We start from the raw sequence: 20865 nt of genomic DNA, 5'->3' as shown, positions 1-20865 counted from the left end.
GGTCAGTGGACACTAAGAAAATAAAATCTTTGAGTTCACTCAATTTGGTACTTGTACTAGCCATTTCTTGCATTTTTATCTTAGTGTCTGTAGGCTCTAAGTTTTCTTTAAATTTTGCTGATGCCAACAGATTTCATAACATATTATCTAATTCTGCACTTCATTTTAGTTAATTATGTGAAGACAAGTTTTAAACATGTTGTTTGTACTTCATTTTTCATAATAATTGCATATAAAACATTAACATTCTGTATGGATAAACTGCTGTGTTCTAGGCATTGGGCACAAACCAAACTTTGTATGTGATTGAGAGAAATTCAGTGAAGAAAAAAATCTTAGTTTATGATTTACCAACAACGGTAATCCTGATCCACTCCCAGAACTCTGTGACTGGTCAATAAGGTCTTTTAATGACTCCCCAGCTGGAATAAACGCTTCATCTTGCTCCAGGTCACGATTATAACAGTGCCTTTTTGCCATGGACTTACAGTAATGCCTGCAAAAGTAACAGGAGTTAAGCTGAACTCCAAAACACTCCTCAAAATATGTAACAAATTGATCTAGGAAAGGAGCTATTTAAATGTAGAAGTTTTCTAAAAGAAAAAAAAGAGAATCAGATTTTGCTGTATCTTTTTTTTCCCTGAAATGTACTTACATAGCTTTTTCCTATTAAGAAGTTGTAAAGCACGTACAGGCACGTCAGTTGATTATGAGTCAGGTGGAAAACCAGCATTTTAATAGTCAGCTCACAGCCAGTGTTCCTAGTACAACATCCCTTGATTTTGGTTTAAACTTACAGACTGGACCTTGAACTGCGGCAGATGAGGCTGACATCAACCTTTCCTCTGAAATTTCTAGACCAATGATCAGCTCCAGCACAGGGCTGGAGCTGACAGAGGCACCTGAATGAATTGCCATAGCTCAGCTGGTCAATTATTTAGTTTTGAAACACAGCAGAAAAAGGAAAATCTCAGAAGCAGATGGAACTTAACTATCAAAAGTGACTGAAGTTGTGTGTAGCTTAGGAAACTGCACATACAGAAGGAAGGATCAAATTCACTTAAAATTCTCTGCCGTGAACATTTTGTTTTACCTAGCAATGCAAACTGCTACCCACAGAAATGTGACATTAAACTACAATGGCTTCCAAGCTACATATGAGCAACTGAGTACATTTACAAAATAACTGTTCTGTTTACACTCGATTTGCAAAATTAAAAATTTTGCCAACAAAGAAAGTCCTTTCCTTACTTGTAACAAAAGCAGCTAAATAAGATGACCATGACAATTATGCAGACTGCCATAGAAATCAACACTGCCATCCAACGGATGCTGCCATCAAAAAGTCCATCTATTTGACAAAAAAGAGAAAGAGAAAAAAAAAAAGGTACAGTTTCTAAAGTCCATAAATTAAACACATATTGTAAACAGCTTATTTAGGTATATTTTCATATACTGTGTATCGAAGTAAGTATTGACACCAGAAAATCAGAGAATGCCATTTGGATGAAAACAAACAAACAAAAAAAAGGATTTAACTTGAGATTTTGAAGTTGTTGACTCCTGTTAGTTTAGAAATAGAAAGATTTAGAGCAGTAAGATTCTGAGAAGGTATAAAGCAACAGTTAAACCAGTACGACTTGCCTAGCGATGAATGAGTAAGCGCATGAAAACAAACTATTTTCACTGGGAACAACAGAAAGAAGAGAATGAATTTACAGCAGAGAACAGTAAACAATGCCAGAATACCTTTTTATGATACATTCATAATGGCAAAAGCATAGCAGAAATTAGAAAAAACATCTTAAAAAAAAGAACAGATTCTGGAACCAAAATAAAACCAGATTAAGAGATCACATGTAGATCAAGGTATGAGCACATTGAGAAAGAGACTAAAAATACCATGAGTGACGGCATTGATGAAGAAAAAGATTAACTTGAAAGTGGCAAAAAAAGAAAAGTGAAAATAGAGGATGAAGTGTAATACAGAGCTCCACAGAAAAATTACTTAATCCAGAAAAAGTAGATCTGTGGAATACTGTAATTACATTTTCTCATGTTTAGCTGTTGATTAGGAAGAACAGAATCTACATAGAGAGCATTTGTTAGTAGCAGTGTTAACATATAGGAGTTGTTTACCTGTGCTATCAAGAGGTGGTAAGGTTGGTTGTAAATCCTGATTGCAGAAATCAGTACGGCAGCACTCGATCGTCCGACGCAACTGTGCTTTGGGGGAGTCCTGTTCAGGGAGAATCAAATAAATGTTCACATTCTGAAGATAAAACGTGGACAGGTGGTGCTATGGCTACAGCATTGCACAGACAAAAGCTGAAGCTATTTTATTTAAAAAACACTTCAACCATGCCATTTAATATATGAGGATCACTTCGCAGTGGCAGACAGGCATCATATAATCTCTTGGGAGTGCATACATTAGATGTTACTTTTTTTTACATTTCACAGGACTTTTTCTACTTGGTGAACAGAAATAGATGGTTTCTACTTAAGTTGCTATTTCATAAATTGTAAATTTTTTAAGGTTAGTCAAAACCAGTTAATAATATGTTAAATAAATACTGCTCCAAAGACAAACCCCAATCGCCTTAGAAGCTTTTCTCTCCTACTCATCATAGCAGCACTGTTTGCTTTAAAAACATCTTCAGAACACCATAAAAAAGATGGAGGGGCATGCAAATTAAACTGAAAGTAAGGCACTAATATAAAAATAAGAACAGTTTCAGGAGGTCATCATGACACCTCAGGTCTGATTTGCAGTAATGCTAAACACTCACAGCAATAACTGAAGTCAACAGTGCTTCCAAAAAGCAGTGCTACTGACAGCTGTGTTATACAGAAACTCAAGCCCTAGGGATTTTAAAATTTAAAATTATCCAAAACAGTGATAGCACTGAGGTGGGTAGGGAGAGTGGCTTGGTGAGCTCTGCTTCCAGCTCAGTACCCTCGGATGAATCCCATCTTGCCCCACTGGCAGCAGGTCAATACTTCCTCCAGGATTGCAGGGGCTCTATTCTGCTCCCCATCCCTGCCTACCAGCTCAAGGGGCTGGTTGCCCTGAGGATAACCAGTCTTACTGCAAATGGCTAAGGCAAAGAAGGCATTAACTACCTCAGCCTTTTCCTCATCCTTGGGTACAATTTTTCTTTCTGCATCCAACAAAGGATGGAGATTTTCCTTGGCCCTATTTTTGTTGTTGATGTATTTATAAAAACACTTTTTACTATCTTTCAAAGAGTTTCTCCTGCAGAGAACTTCAACAAGTTAAGATTCTATTCCAGTCTTTGCTCAAACACCTTCCTGCCACTACTTACTCATGACTGTTTGGTCCTATTCTTCTCAGTGGTAAATGGCAACATGCAAAATTCTACAACTGCAGTTGTAAACTACAGAAATTTAAACTGCTTATGCAGTTTCCCTACATAAGCTCCAGGAGATCTTAAATTTTAATGGTATCTCATTTTTTTACCTTGCACTGGAAGTCTGAACCTTCGTACTTCATGCAGCCAGAAGCAAGCGTGGGTTCTCCATGTTCATCTTCCTCAATGATAGCAAAGCAATGCCCGTTAGTTCTGGAATAAACATATCACTTGTGCTTTACCAGCATGTTTGTCGTTTAATATGCAGCATTAGTTGACCATGAACCCATTAAGAATATTAGAAAGAAAACATCTAGAAAAATTCTTCTTTAACACAGTGGTTACCATCCAGTTTGAGAACAAAAGACCCCCACAGGATTCTCAAATAGAACATACAGGGATGCCTTCTCACCAATATTCTGTTTTCTGCTTCCACACCCCTCTTCAAGACTGCTCATATCCAACCACAGACACTCAGTTTAGGAACAACTGAGGGGATGGAAAAGCAGACTAAAAAAAAGCTTACTAACACAATTTTATAGGTTAAAAAAAAAATTCGGTCATGTCTCGTTTGAAACTACAGTGATAAACTCTCAAAGGGAAGTCCCAGTATGTGTGTGGTGGCTGTTTCAAGATCTACAGCTTAGCCAGCCTTTTCCCACATAAGCTCTCTCAAATATTCAGCCTTTAGGGCAAAACAAACAAACAAACCACCAAATCCACTTTCTAAAACTGACAGTAACAAGTTAATTACATTCTTTAAAAAAAAAAAAAAACAAAAACAAAAACCCTTAAATTCCTCACTATCTCACTATACAATTGCTTTGACTTCTATACTACCTGAAAATGTCAACAATATTTGTAAAGAATCCCAAATCAAATCGCAATGCTAGGTCTGTGATTTCAATGCCTGTAAAAGTAAGATTTGAGTAAATCAAACTTCATTCATTCCCTTATTAAGGAAAACAAATCTAGAAATAATTTTGTCTTTACCACAATCTATTTAAATGAATGTAAAGAGATGCAAATTTGAGAAGCAAAATGCCATAAAACACCCTGCACATGGACACTGCATATAAGTGTCATTAACTAACAGCTTTATTATCAGCATAATGACCTATACAGTCACCAGTTCAGACAAAAATTAGTAAGGCCTATACTGACTGCACACACTAGAGGGCAATAAAAACCAATAAATGAATACCAAAGGATTTGAAAACAAAATACTACAACATTTTCTTGGTGCAAAACTATGTCTGTAAGATATTACCTGTGTTTACATTTAAAAAGACAGCAGTGTTTATTCTACTTCCTTGGGTTCCATAAAAACTGCCTTATCTGCCAAGTGACAGCTTTAAAGAGGCTGAATATTATGTGTTAAAGTGAAGACTCCAATTACTGTAGCAAGTAACGTGTTTTCTACTATGTACATTAATTCTTATGGCAGAAAACAGAAGGGCCTTAAGCATGAACTGCAAATGAAGAGAAACCAAAGACATTTTATGATACAAAAAACACCTTAAGCAAGCACATAATCAGTGCATGAATCTGTTAGGATCTTTATGCCTGTCAAAGATAACACTTCCCTCCTGTCCCTACATGTTCACAGGCTTTTCTTTTTTTCCCCCTGCCTTTCCTTCACAGGTGATAACTAATGAACACATAACAAGAATTCTCAGCACATGGCTATGTTGTCTAGATGAGAAAATAAGTAAACGAGTGGTGGTATCAGAAGGCTTAGGTTTGGGTCACTTAATACTCACCTAATTATAAAATACTACAGGTTACTCAGCCCTTGAAAGTAGTTGCTGAGGGTGAAGTCACTGGTTGCAAATGGTTCTAAGTTATGGTGAAAACTGTATTGTTTACATACAGATGACCATGGGTTTTAACACTTGGCTCTTCACAGAACCAGTGAGTGTCAAATCAATTATGGTCAAATCACCTGAGAGAACCTTGGTCAGCTCTCCAGAGGGAAGCTTGCTCTCTCCAAAGCCAAAATGAGCCTCTTCAAAGAGCCTTTCTAAGCCTCAATGCAATACTCACATGCATGTGTTATTAATAGCATCATCTGGACAATGTCCCGAGCAGTAGCACTTCAGGAAAGGTAAGGTGTCCTCTGGAGCAAGTGTGACTCCATTTGCTTGTTTCTTTTGGTCAGAATTTGTCTTCATTCCTGTGCCATGAAGCATGTCTAGATTTTGACCTGCACATAAAAAAAAATAAAGTATTTTCGCATCTCTCTGGTTCAAGACTTTTACAGGCAAAACGTGACAACAGAATAATTATATTAATAAATAATTAAACTATGCAAGACACAAGAACTTCCTCTCTCAAGGTTATGGCAGAAATTTGAGTTAATAATTTTATTCTAGAAATACCTAGCTCAAATATTTTTTTACCTTAACAGCATAAATCTGAACAGAAAGATTCTTTCCCTTTTTAAGGTGGGGCAGAAAAGTAGTGATGTAACAGGCTTTCTTCAGAAAATTCTAACCATTCTCATTCATGTATTTAGAAAACCAAAATGCTGACTGCTTGATAACCACAACAAGAATAATTTTATGCATGACTGAACGTACTTAATATGCAATTTTCTAATTTTCTGAACTGAAGTAATTTTTTATGGATTCAGAGTCTCATAGAAGAGCAGTAATAACTCCAAAATCTCTTGGGTTTTTTTGATCTCTGTATGCATTAGTACTTCAAAACACAGCTAAAGTAAATCTTGTTTGCAAATTAAATTTTGGTAAATGACAGGAACATCCATACAGATGAGCTTTCACAGAATAGAAATAGGGCTACATTATGTTCCAAGCAGCCCTCAGTTTCTCAACAGTAGGAGAGCTAAGCATCATTTGTCCTTGTTCATATTATTAATGTGCTTTCGTGAATGTAGGCATTCAGAAGAAAACATCCACCTATTTTCTTCTTAGTGAAGAACATCCAGAAAAAAAAAATTTAGGAACATAATCTGCCCCACTTGGAATATGCTTTGTGATCACTATACGAGATGAGAACATCTTCACCCGTCTCCTCCAGCTTTATCATACCTAATTTGACCAACAGAAAATTTCTTTCTGTCCACCACCTGACAGGACTGTTGGCTCCAAGTCCTCAGGGTATGAACCAAATACAGACAGAAGAGCTGTGAACAAACTATCACCTGCTCAGATACAGTTTACAGCAAGTCTCTGTGCGAGGCTCAGTGTGCAAAGTAAGAAAACACCAGTTAGGACCAACAGAAGCTTTTACAAATTCAGCTATTACCTTCAATACTTCTCAAAAATAATTTAGTCACAATAAAAATCTCAATTTATCTAAGGGAAAAAAACCCAAACAAAAACTGACCAGAAAACATGGTCTCTTGGAACAGATTCTTGTGGCTTCCTGTCAAACCTACCAAACCCCTGCCTAGAGTGACGAGAACATCAGTCTCCTGTTGTACCTTGCTTGAAAGATGTGCAGAAAAACTTGATTAAAATCCTGTGCAGTGTCATTCAGACAAATGTGAGATTAAATATTTGTAAAATTTGATCTTATTGTTCTGAAAATAGCAGATTTGCAGATTTCCTTATCTGATTAATGCAGCTCACCTAGTGCACAGTCCTGATTCCGCCAGGTAATGAAACTGTGCTTTTTTTGGATACAACTAAGAGAATATCCTAAGAAAGTACAACACCATCTACCTAAACTCTCAAATAATTCAGCCATGTGTTATTTGAAATGTGGTTTTCAAACAGTACTTCAGTAATGCCGCAGTTCAACAGTCCTGATATGTACAGAGCTGTTAACAAGAAATAAAGTCCAGTGCTATAATAACTGAGTTTACCTGTGCAGTAGGTATTTCTGATTTAACCAAAGACATTTTGCACAACTGAAATAGCTCCTCCACCCGTCCCCTCTCTCTTTCTACACATTTCTTCCCAGCATAAACTGAAAGCTCATTTTAATACCATGCTACAGATGTTATATAACATTCCATATTCACATTTAAGTGATCCTTACCTGCTCAGAGAACAGGTAATTCTACTTCATATTTAAAGGAAAAGCCACTGCATATGAGCAAATATTGTCTTCTTTCTTCCTCGTTTTCTTGAATGACTAAAGTATCTTTCCCAATTAATGTTATAAAACCCCCCTTACCTTCAGGGACATTCCACATGTTAGAAGTCTGAATGCTTTATGATCTATGTCTCATCAGTCACTCATCCACCTTCCTACCCTGATCACTGAATGCAATTTTTAAAAATTTGTTAGAAAAGAAATCAAGGAACCCTTAAAGCATGGTTTCTTCTAGATCAGAATAAAAAGAACAACATTTTTATGCAGGTCTGGCATCTTTTAAAGCAGTACTACTCTTTGTAAACTAACACTGAAGCATGACTACAGGTATACCAACCTTTTATACTAAAGCTGAGATGAACTACCTTTTCCCTCTTCATTTATTATCATGAATTGTATTACAAGATCAATGAACAGCACATATCAAATAAAATCCAAAATAGATAACTGTATTTTCAAAGAAGCAGCATCTTTGTCTTTTGCAGAGTTTCTATAGGCAAAGATTTTTATTCAAAGCAGGAACAGACCACAATTTCATTGTTTTTGTAGTGTGAAAAAATACTCCATAGTAGCCTGCTTTCATCTTACAGGTAATACCTAAACTGCACAACGGATGGAGGGGGGGGAGATCACTTGACTCATGCATCCTTACTTTCCAAGACTGTAAAGAAAACTCTTATTAGACAGGAGTTTGAGCACCCAGAGAAAGAAGCAAAAAGGAAAATATTGAGGATGCTTGGGATCACTTCAGTTTTTAATCACCTCCACCTATATATTATCCCTTACTGTACCCTTTACTGCAGTACTAAAATTTATCCTCAGCACTTCCAGACAGATTAGTGTCCATCCTAAAGTTGCTAGGCATGGGGAAGGGAGTCAAATGTGGGAAGACTTGGCTTCCATGCACTTGAGGTATTAAGAGGGTAGGTGAAGGTCCTGGAGTCACAGGATGCTTCACAGCAGTTTTCCTGGTTAATAATGGCCCATCTTCGCGAACGAAGATTTGGGGAAAGGTCTTTTACCTTTCCAGCCTGCGCAATGGATTTTTTAGGTGAGACACAGCCTGCGCTGAACTGAGCCCACTCTTTAATCCTAAGGTTCATCTGCCGGGGCCAAGCAAGCTTGGACAATGGCAGTGAGGTCCTCAGGACGTAGGTTTGTTTAGAGTGACCTTCTCATAGATGGATGGCCTCACAGGGCTAACGAGCTACCATCTGCCCGGGGGACTTGGGATTCGAACCCGTGGTCGCAGCAGTGAGAGTCCTGCATGCTAACCACTAGGCCACCAGGGGTCCTCCTGGTTAATAGATACTGGGTAAATGAACAAGAGTGAACTAAGCATAAGCCTTAATAACATTTTGCTTCAAGAACCATCCGACCCTCTTGCACCTTCTTGCTCTCATCATCTCCCCACTCTCAGAGCTCCTCCACCTCTCAAACATTCACACTGCTGTATCTTCCTCCTGGGAGCAGGACAGTGGAAGGGAGGATCACATTTTAGGGATCTTGTGACACTACACTACTTGATGATGTAATTAATGTCTTCTTTTCAATGACACATGCAGCTGTCACCGTGCAGTACAGCTAAGAAATACACATACACAAATCTCAAAAATGTAAGAGCTGTGCATTAAGAGCTTCAAAAGAAAAAAAGTTTGCCTTGAAATACAGTACTTAGAGACCTCAGACCCAGCAAAGCTTCTTTCTCCACCATCTCCTACCCTCCTCTTGTAAACTGCACAGATCTGGTGGGGCAAAATAATATACATTAGCAACAAATGAACTATCACACACTGGAGGACTTGTTCAAGATCCTGGACCACTTGCAGCCTGTTTGTCCAGCCTTGTGAGAATGATATACTTCTGTGTATCATATAATTCTAACCATATAAACTGCTCTGTAATGTGCATTTTACCACATTTCAAAAACTTACAACATTCAACAAAATATCAGAGTGACAGGGAGCTGGAACATTCTCCTCACATAAATACAGTGTAAGACAATGATGAGGAAAAAGCTGATGGGACTTCAAGTTCCCATTGCATCATTTGCTCTGCCCCACCATTCATACTGCATTCGTTGTAGATTTCTACAAGTGTGAACAACTGCTGAAGACAGGACAACATTTAAATGGCTTTCTGTTTAAAATTAAACTTTATTTTAATACTATAAATACAATTTTTAAAAAAGTTAATAATAAGTTGTTAAAGTAGGACAATGCCTGCCAAAGCATCATATCCAGACCTTGATCAAAAATATAAATTATTCAAAGCACTACCTATTCCAATCACAGAAAATAAGTCAGACTATAAAATGTATTTCAAAGGAGCACAGGATATTAAAAATTCCACTAGGTCAGAAATCTAAGTCTACTTGAAAGCATGGCTTCAAACACAAATATTAGCGTGGATAAGTCTCTAAAACATACTGTGCGTGACACTGAGGTGTTACTAACCACTAAAAGCTGAGCTAACCTGGTTGCAAGTCAATGCCAAGATACATGTATAATTTCATTAAGTCTTCTGATCTAAGAATAGATTTGTGTAACCCAAAAAAACACCCCCAGCTCTATTAAGAAATTCAGAGACAGCAGTAAATGAAAGAAGACAAATACAAAAGCTGATTTATGCCTACAGTTTGTTACTTAACTGTATCCCCTCTTCCTCCACACATACAGCTGCAATGTGGCCAACAGCAGTCAAGTTGCTCGATAGCTTTCTGAGTTTGTAATATAGATGCTGCCCATAAAAACATTTCTATTCCAGAGTACACGATTCTTAAAAGGGATTTATCCCAGCGGAACTACAGCACGAGTGGCATTTCTTTGTAGCTATTCCGATCTATGCTTGCAAACTCCAAGAAATTCAACATTTAAATAAGAATGCCAGAAGACCATTTTCACCTGACCTCCTGCTGGTGCTATTGCTGCTCGCTGGGGCCAGCTCAGGGCTCACCCACTCTGGGCCCTTCTCAAAGATGGAAGTTGGACCAACACTCCTTATGTCGGATACGCCTTCCTTATGAAAAAGGACATATCTTGAAAATTTAATGTGGTAGTTTTAAGTTACACTGCAAAATTATCCACTCCATATTTACCTATCACAAACTTCCATAATGATTTAACATGTTCTGCTATGTGAATTAAACCCTGGTACAACTGACACGGATTAAGTACAATACTAGTACATGCCCATAAAAGACAAAATAATAAAAAAAAAAAAAAAATCAGAAAAAGTGTAGAGTGCAAAGAAAGTATCGTAAATGCTTCTATGAGCTCTGTGTCTTGCATTTTAACCATAATTCTCCCTATAGTACTTTTTTATATATCAAGGCTGTGATCTCCAAAGACCAGGCATGTTAGAGGTAGCTCCTCCAGCAGAACTGGTTCCTAAAAATCACAGCATGTTCCCAGACTACTTGTTTAAAACCTCTCTCCTTCCCTCTAGCTCTCCCAGGAGCTACACCAGTGCTCAACACAGACAGGCAGCCCCTGCCTCCTTACCTTCCCAACCAGCAATCCCCAGCCTCTGTTCCCACCTCTCTTCCCCAAAAAAGTCACTTCTGAAGACAACTACTTTGTTCTTATGCATTCAGTATAAAAGCTAGAGATGTGAAAATGTTGTGTATTTTACTTTAAAAAAAAGTACACTGCATTCTCATTTAAATTAAATGGACTTTTAAAGAATAAAGTTACTTAAAACTAAACGTGAAATTATAATAAAGAAATAGATCAACTTTTAATAATCCCTTAGAAGGACTTTAATTAGACAAATATTGAAGAATACATGTTCACTACCCATATTTTAAAGACAGATGTCATTAATTGGGGAAATCATCAGTAAACAGAACTATACTGTCTTCAAGTAATGAATCAGCTACTGACAACTCTAACTTCATTCTACAGATTTTAGAATATTTTATTTCAGATTAGTTTATATATTTGAATTCAGTAACTATTTCACCTGAAATTGAGAAAATGCATAAAGGTTTTAAAATGTATTAATTTTATCCATATCAAATATCTAAATAAAAGCAATTAGAGCAGTGAAATCAAACCTCTACAGATTTTTTTTCCACTCCCCTAATGAACAGTAGTAACCTCAGGTCATTTTAATATTTAATATTTATACTAATTATTTTTAAATTTAACTTTTAATAAACATACATATCAAACTCTATTAATGCATTTTTAGTCAACTAATTTACAAGGATTATAACACTGGTTTTCTGCAGTGTCTGAAGAATACATGAAGGTATGATGAACCACAAATAAAGTAAACTACCAGCAACACAGCACAAAATCTGCGAGAACAAGTTTGAATATACTTTAAGCACTTTACTACTCTGTTACATATATTGATCAGGTTTGCTCATCAGTACACTGTAACAATGAAGAAAGAACTTTACTCAGAAGTAAAACTGGTTCTTTGAACAAAAAACTTGCACTAGGGGGAGGACAAAAGCCTGTTTGCTGCAGTCCTCAACTGCAACTGAAGCTGGTAACGTCTTGCCTTAGATCAGCAAAAGTAGGTGGGTGAAGATGCAGAGCAAGTCACAGATTTAAAGATATTGCAAAGGCTCTCCACAGCAAGAAAGGAAATACAAAAAAGTTTTAACTGAAAAGGTTGTTATTAAATATACCCATCTGCAACCCAGGCTTATTTTTGACCATTTCTCAACATAAGTGAATAAGTCCCGTAAGCTATAAAAAAGATAAAATCCAAAGGGTAACCACTGGGTCCCCTTGCTCTGTAGTAACGACCTGAGAAATTGCAGCTGTTCACCAATAATGTCATGGAATTGCCTCTGTTCTCTGCTGTTATTGTAAGAATATTTTGACATTAATCAACACATGCAGCCACTTGCTTTTTCAAGTTACCTGCTAAGGAATCTGGTATGTATATATATGTGCACGTTTACAGACACACTTGCTATTATCATTCTCTCAGGTCTTGGTAAGCCCTGAAATTCCTACCATTCTGAAGAAGCTTCCAAAAAAAGCAAGGGAGCAAAGCATTTAGTTGCGTGCCAGATACTCAAAGCACAGACACTGGGTGTTTCTACTTTCTCTGCTTTTCCTTCCTCTTCCTGTAAATCACACAAATTCTCTTCAATTCCTCATAATGAATCATATTTTCCTTGTTGAAACTATTTTTCCACTGCTTAGAGACTTTTCACTTTAGATTGTCTCTTTCCTAAAAAAGATTTCAAATACTTTGTGACTATCAACTTAATTTTTTCTTCCATGAATTGAGGGACAAGCAGAGAGACCTGACTCACCATCCTTGGAAACCAAAAATATTTCATGTTTGAAGAAAAGCCCTCAGGCAACTTGCAAAGAACCAACGTTTCAGTAAGCTCAACTTTTCCACGGCTTTCAGAATTCCCTCAGTATTGATCTGAAAGTCAGGAAGAATATTTCTGAGATAAGGCAATTTCTTCTTCAGAAGTTGAAAAAAAAATTTTCAGTCTTTAAGCTTAATTTACCTATCATACTTACTAGAAGTTATTTACTGAACCATTATTAAGCAATATGGTCATGGAAGGAGTAAAGGTAAATTTATTTTAAGTAACTAGAAGACCTGTATATTTGTAATATTATTTCTATTTGTATCTAAAGAGGAAAACAGTTGCTAAGGCCTATGAGTAAAATGCTAAATATTGACTAATGCAAAGGGGTAACCATGACTTCAGCAAAAAGAACAAAGCATATCTTTCCCAGTCTCTTCAAGGGAACAAGGGAAGAAGCTGGTATCTGCTTTAAGAAGCAGCAAAACTGCTTGAATACAAGTAGAACAAGCTCCACTGCAAAACACTGTCTGAGACTATTTCAGAATGGAAGAGACATCTAGAAGTCACCTGGAACCACCACCTGGTCAAAGCAGGACCAGGCATCAGACCAGGCATTCCAGTAAAATTCTGACTGTATCTAAGGATGAATGTTGCACAACCTCCCCAGGCAGCCTGTTCTAATATTTAACCACATTCACAGTAAAAATTTCTTTCCTAATTTCTCACCAAAATTTCCTTTAGAGTGTGTCCATAACCAACCTAAGCAACTTAGAGCTATCTGCAAATATTTGCAAATCGGTACTACAAACTTCAACTACACCCAAAACCAGGTTATTTCTTGAAAATTAAAAACTGTATGTCCACAACAGGATGAGGGACTGGTCTGGAGAATTCTCCTCTTTCAACTTAACTAATGTGACAAAGATAGAAGAATCCTGGATTAATGTTTGTTTTGTTGCTTTCAACCTTGAAATCTTCGCTGCAATGACAAAGTATCAAACTAAGGCCCATGTTCTTTCCCACTCCTGGAACACACACAGACCGAATCAAGCCAAACACCAGCGCTTAGAGCACGTCTAGAAGTTTGGTGACACTATTCTTAGCCTCTGCAGGTTAAAGAGATGAAAATGCTCAAGGAACTTGGCAATTATGCAAAAACACCTGTCCGGTTTTGGAAGAAAAGTGTTTACAAGTCCGCAGGCTGTACCAAACAATACAGAACCCTCAGTGAGCTCACGGCTGCCTCCTGGACTGAACCCTACAGGAAACTCAAAAGGAAGAACAGCAGCTTCAAATACCTTTAGCTAAAGTGCAATACTGCACAGATCCAGAGAGGACTTTTGCTCCACAAAAGCTTAACTGTGAATGTGTGTGTGGGGTAGGACTTGAAAAAGCTTAGATATGTGCTCTGAGACACTATTCATTTAAATACCAGCACATGGGAAGAGATTGCTGCAAGTCTGCTCTTCAAATCAGTTGTCAAGCTATGGATCAAGCACAGCCTTGAAAGAGACAGCTCTGCTACATCCTTTAATCTAATATTGCAGATACACACCAGAAACAGAACAGAAAGATTGTCATTTGGGTACTTACCAGGCTTCCTCCTCTCCCCATTTTAATGGGTTCATTGAATTGTGATTCTTGAAAGTAAATAGCTCATATAATATCTCAAAATAAAATCAAGCACTAAGCAGTAATTGATCTAAGTATGGAAAGAGAATATGAAACCTTTCATAATCAAGTATTTAAATGTCAGTACCAAATTAGTCTTCTCTGTCTCTCTGAAAACATACGGAAAGCTCTATGCACAAACACGTGAAAGGTGCACAGCTGGGAGAACAAATAATCTTACAGAGAGGCCAGTGAGGGATGTACATGCCTGCTGGACAGGCAGAGCACTACTGCTCAAGTGCCAGCCACAGCAATGCAGTACCACCAACAGCTCAGATACCATTCTGCGTTTCTGCCACTTCCCTAAACTACAAGCAATTACAGAATCAGATCTGCCAGACAGAGCAGTAAGGAAATAATCATAAAATGGAGTTTCCCAAGAACTAGTTATAATCTTTATACTCAAGCTTCAATTCCTGATAGGGCATGAGATAGCAACATTGGTCTGTTCCCAATATTATTTTTTAATTCAATGCGATTTGACAAAGGAGTTAAGGTTCTAATAACCAGATTTTCAAAGCTTTTAATAACTGGTGGCTGGAAAGACAACAGATGTACAAATTAGTGTCTTCACTAACTGAAAAGCAGGCTACTTGTGAATCTCAGACTCAGCTTGGCCCATCAAGTAGGCACAACAAGCTAATTTAGATTGGTTACACTATCTCTTAGCTGCTGGGAGCACCAGAAGGCATGGGGAACTGCATACTGCAATCTCTTCAGTGAGTCAAGTTCAAAGGGATCGAGCATGCACAGGTATAGGGAACTGAAATTCAGGAAGTCAAACCTTCAATTCTGCTGGTCATATAACTTGCGCCACGGTGTATTTTTTATATGTATTTTTGGTATTGTCTCTATTTAAGCATTTGCTAAAATAGACCTAATCTGAACTACAATACCTGACCACTAGAATGTCCTGCTTTTTAGGGAAGCGTCCATACAGCATGTCAGGCAGATAAGTCACCTGCCTGCAAAAGAAACTCCAAATGAAAAGAATCCCACTTCAAGCAGCGGAAAACACACATCTCTGTTACGAATCAAAAATATGAACTTATTTCACCTAGTGCATATTTACCTTGAACATGAAGAATGATTAGCAGATAGGCTCCAAGCAATTGCTCATGAACTCTCAATCGAGTCATTGTTCACTTTTAATCCTTCCTGTGCAAGGCGACTGGCCCTTCTGCGTGACAAATGTTAAGCTTAGTCTGTTCGGTGAAGCCTAATACAAGATTTGGTGCTTGACTGCAAAGACGCTTTCGTAACTTTTCCACCTTCGTTTCCTGAAAGATACAATAAAACAAAGTGTTAAGAAACTCTCTGTATTTCGGAAAAAAGAAAAAATACTCAAGATTTTTCATCACATTGATCGTAACCATGTGGCTGGAAAAAAAAAGCATATGTTTATTAAGATTTATTAAGAAAACATTAGCCATGTTTACTATCCAACAGAATAGCAGGGTTCTTCTGAAATATACACTTCTGGTAAAAACCCACAGGGATGTTTTTACATTCCTATAGAAAAAATATTAGATATGTTAATGCAGTAGTCACAGTTGTATAATTTTAGACTTGCATACAGCTTTTATAGATAGTATTCAACAGATTAATGCAGATTGAATAGAAAACTATTTTCTTTACAGACATGAAAACTCATTTTCATTATTTTTCTTCAAAGTGAAACTCAATGGTGACTATCCACAATACTACATGGGAAAAAAGCACTACCATGTTACGCCACCAGTTGAAAAATGCTTGTAGAGAAACTTTATTGCAAAAACACCCAGCCTCTCTGCTGGAAGAAAACTAAATTTGTATTAAATTTGACAATTAGTTTAGTTACCTAATATACTTACGTTACCTTTGTCTCCTATAACAGTACCACATCTTTAACAACAAAAAAAAGACAACATTAACTCCAATTTAGAATCACGACATCCTTCTGGATATCCCCAAGTTGTGGGCAAATTAATCCCTCCTGAAAAATTATGCTACTATAGGTACACGTCATTTGCTCCACAAATAAAATATAACTCTCTTCATGCAGTGGGTGAACACACAACTAAGACAGTCAAGCTGAGTAAGAAGTTACTTTTTCAGACTGCAAGAGTTGTGGTCACATTCTGCTTAAAGAACTTTTCAGTGGCAATTCACAAGGGAAGTGTAATTGGGCCTCAAAGGACTAAAAAGCAGCTTGAACACCTAAACAGTTAATGGCAATAAAAGCAATGCTGCACAGCGATGAACAGAGGGCTGATTTTGCCTTTCCTCGGCCTCTTGTTTCGGCGGGGTTGACCCCCCTGACCCCTGTCAGCCTGGCGCTGCTCATGAATGCCAAAACTGGCGTTCGCCCGGGGATGGGTCGCAATTACTGTTGGTGGCCGCTTCCAGCATCAATAACTCAATCTGTCTGTCGGCGAGACCCAAGAACTTTTCATTTTAATTAGTCTTCGGAGGCATTTAACATGGAGGCAAATTAGCGGCCGAGCCGGGAGGTGTCCGTCACTTCCAATTTCGGCGGGCGCGGCGGCCGCCCCGACCCCTGGCCTACTTTTCACACATCTCTGACTTCTCCCCAGTGCAGCGACAAAGCGCCTCCGTGCCAGAGGCAGCCAGGGACGAGCTCCCAGCCAGGGCTGTGCTCCCCAGGCTCCACGGCAGCCCTGGCCTTTGCCAGGATTGCTGCCAGGTTATGATGAGACTGGTTTAGAAACACGTGCTTTGTAGGCACCTGGAGCACCAGTAACTTCAAAGTGACCTTCCTGGCCTGGTAGAGGTAAGAGCAATGTGACAGCAGAAATATTCACTCCTTAGTCCTCCCTATACACAAGAAACGGGACCAGTTCTGACAGCTGACAAGGAACGTCCTTCTAGCTATAAAACATCAGACCAGCAACATAAGTCTGTAAGTAATACTGCTTTATTCTGTGTTTCAATGGCAATGAACTTCCAATCCTCAATAAAACATGTGGAAGATGAAAACTGCCAACAGTCTGTATGTAGTAATACAATGAAGACTTTATTTACAGTATTCCATCAAGCAAAAAACCACCCCCCCCCCGTAATAGCCTGTTTAAAGTATATTTAAAAATAATTTCTTGTCCATGCAAGTTTCAAGAAGGAACACACTCTTGTATGTTTCAAGAATAGGGGTGTTTTAAACTTTCGGAAAATTGGGGATCTTGCTCCCCAGTTCAATAACGTCAGAGGGCACACTGGCACAGGAACATGTATTTGCCATTGTACCACAAAGCATGTTACCAAAAAATCAAGAAAAAATGGGAAACCACAACCTTTTAATGCAACTCAGTGCAATTTCATGATGATTTTTGTTCAGCGAGACAAGCTAAGGTAGTTTCCAAAATTGCTGTCCAAGCCTATGCAAGAAATAATGCTCTCCACTTGAACCAGTATTTTGTACCTGAGTCTTCCTTCCATCAATATTTCACTTTTCACAGGTATATAGGTATTAAAATGTAAATATGTATAAAAATGTACATAAAGCCATATAATAAAATGAAACAGAGAACAAATTCTGTTACAATTCCCCATTTTAAACCCACTCTAATTTGAGCATGCCTATTAGCATTTAAAAGAATACCTCAAAGATGCAAAGAAAAACTCCTATGCACATATGGCATCATCACTTGGTGGATCTTTCTGTTGGTGCTACAGTTCCCCCTCAGCCAGGAAGGCCCCAGGGCTGGTTGCAAGGCTGGGGCAGACAAGCACTGCTGAGCCCTGCTGCACCGATGGCAACACTTCACTGTAGGGCAGGTGAGCTTAAGCCACCAACGAACAGCTAGAGATTCACAGTACCATGTCCCAGAACTATGTGAACTGCAGTGTGGACACATATCCTATTCTACCACCCATCCCCTGAACCCTTCGTCTTCTTCCTATAAGTTTCTGAGCTAAACAAGCTAAGACAATTCGTTCTCTAATAGTCTCTGTTGGTCTCGTGCAGAAACAAAACTTTTCGAAAACATTTCATTCTAAAGATCACCTGGCACTCCAATACAGCTATGTAGTTTAACAGCTTAAAAAACTTTCAAAAATCAGACTAGTGTTTTAGTGCTTCTAACAAATGCCACACCCCAAAAGGACATAGTTATGGCCTTCATATGAAAAGATCTTTCACTAAAACCAAAACAAATCACACAATCTTGAATGGATCCATCTTTAATGGATTCCCATTAAAGAGGAAGACTAGCAACCCTGCTAAGGCACACTATTAAAAGTGAGCAACAGCTGGAATTTCTCCAAAACCTACCTGATATAACAATGTAAAATGACACAACTAAATAACCACTTCAAATGTGTTAAAGCACCAATTAACACCTGGAATGCTACTCTGCCAACAGAATCATGCTGAAGAAATTCAAACCCATAAGTCAATCAGTTGATTTTGAAGTTCCCAATCTCTCTTTTTTCTACTGTAGCGATGAAGAAGTGTTCAACTATGACCCATTAAAAAGTAACTTATTCATCAACTGTAACACCCAATTTGTCTGCAATGCATTTTATTATCCTTCTTAATAAGAGTTTATTGAAGAAAACGCTTTTGTTATTAAAACTGTGTGTGCTTCTTTCTGAAGTGGAACTTGGCAGTGAATTCACGGCACTATCACGGCAGTCTAGTCCTATGCTCTGTATGATTCCAAATATATGAAGTTGGAAGTGTGCAAGATCTGTCATATGGTCCAAAATGACTCCAAGTTCACTAGTAACTGTTCTTTAGATGTGGTTATGTAATATTTTTAACAGCATGATCCCCAAACCAAATGAGTGTGCTGTTCCAAATTTCAATAAAGAATGATATTGCTGAACACAACAACAAAGACAGTATTGTAAAAGGGGAATACATGAAAAAATGTGAGTCTTGGACTTCACAGTAATTAGAACATATAATCCATTTCAACAGACAAGATATTTCAAAACATTTGCAGCAGTACATATAATACCAAGTTAATGTATTTGCCAAAATAAAACTAAAACATATTAAATGTTTCTCCTATGTGTAATTGGGGCAAGAAGTGATTCAGGTAACTGTAAGCATATTACCTCAATCACAAGTACAGTTTTGAACAGAACTTTGAGTTGGAACAGAACGCCAGAGATAAACTGGACTGTCAGTCTAAGCCAGTGCATGACAACTTTCCTGTTAGATTACAAAAAACCTGATATGGTGCCACAAAGAAAATTACTGCTTTGGATGAAGGAAAGAGGGATTGTAAGAACAGCAGAGAATTCACTACAGGGCAGACAAGTATTTTCAAGAACAGAGATTAGCAGTTTAGTTCAAATGACATTCAAGGACCTTGATTCTTGATTCAGCTTGATTGAAGAACACTCACCCTTTTCATTAATGAACTAGGCACAAAAAGCAAAATTCAATAAACTTTGCTGACAAACATGAATTGTCAGTTCAGCTGAGCATTGCTTTTATGCAAGATTCAGGATCACATGAAGAACCGAAGTAACAGAAATGGAATGAAGTACAACTGCATGAAATTGGGAAAGTCATGCATATTGGTAACTCTGAAGAATTTCTGCTTCACATAGACTGAAAGCTCACGCATAGGAGTCAGCTATGTCCAAGGACTCAAGGACACCAACTGATTACAGAACATCAGACACATCCATGTGATGTTGCTGGGAGAAAGACACAACACTACTCTAGTATTTCCTAGGGAAATTTCCCAGGGGAAACAGTAAGGCATTAATAGCACAGAGACAATAGGATTGATAAATTCAACATATATGCCTAGAAGGATTGATCCTTACTATCTCAAGAACAGGAAAGAAAGACATTTGGAGATGTATTGGGTTTGCATGGCCAGGTTTTGGTAGTGACGGGGCTACAGGGGTGGCCTCTGTGAGAAGCTGCTGGAAGCTTCCTTCCCCCATGTCCAGCAGAGCCAATGCCAGATGGGTCCAGGATAGACTCACTACTGGCCCAGGCTGAGCCCATCAGGAATGACAGTAATGCCTCTGGGATAACATGCTTAGGAAAGAGAAAAAAGTTGTTGTGCAGATGAAAATTGCAGCCAGAGAAGAGAGGAGTGAACACATGAACAACTCTGCAGACACCAAGGTCAGTGCAGAAGAAGGGGCAGGAGGTGTTCCATGTGCTGGAGCAGAGATTCCCCTGCAGCCCCTGGTGCAGCCCATGGTGAGGCAGCTGTGCCCCTGCAGCCCACGCAGGACCATCGGGGTGCAGAGATCCACCTGCAGTCCATCGAGGAGTCCACACCGGAGCAGGTGGATGCCCAAAGGAGGCAGTGACCCTTACTGGAGCAGGGTCCTGGCAGGGACCTGCTGACCTGTGGGGAGAGGAGCCCATGCTGGAGCAGGTTTTCCTGATAGGACTTGTAGACCTGTGGGGGACCCACGTTGGAACAGCCTATGCCTGAAGGACTGCACCACATGGAAGAGCGACCCACATTGCAGCAGCTTGGGAAG

The 20865-nt window shown here is 38.5% G+C and overlaps 1 protein-coding gene across 2 annotated transcripts in view; it reads right to left on the bottom strand.

Moving 5' to 3' along the window:
• BMPR1A (bone morphogenetic protein receptor type 1A) overlaps positions 1-20865 on the bottom strand; it is an 80273-nt gene that overhangs the window by 8785 nt on the left and 50623 nt on the right. For both annotated transcript variants that reach the window (XM_027698666.1, XM_027698665.1), the window contains 6 exons: positions 15476-15683; positions 5421-5580; positions 3485-3587; positions 2140-2239; positions 1252-1351; positions 352-496 (listed from right to left, as the gene is read on the bottom strand). In XM_027698666.1, coding sequence (XP_027554467.1) covers positions 352-496; positions 1252-1351; positions 2140-2239; positions 3485-3587; positions 5421-5580; positions 15476-15542 — 675 coding nt within the window. In that variant the 5' untranslated portion in view covers positions 15543-15683. The remainder of the gene's footprint in view (positions 1-351; positions 497-1251; positions 1352-2139; positions 2240-3484; positions 3588-5420; positions 5581-15475; positions 15684-20865) is intronic.

The sequence above is a fragment of the Neopelma chrysocephalum genome, unplaced genomic scaffold (assembly GCF_003984885.1).
Source record: "Neopelma chrysocephalum unplaced genomic scaffold, ASM398488v2 Primary Assembly neopelma1_131, whole genome shotgun sequence".
Lineage (NCBI taxonomy): Eukaryota > Metazoa > Chordata > Aves > Passeriformes > Pipridae > Neopelma > Neopelma chrysocephalum.
Note: the sequence above shows the minus strand (reverse complement) of the source record. Positions and strands in the feature narration are given on the sequence as shown.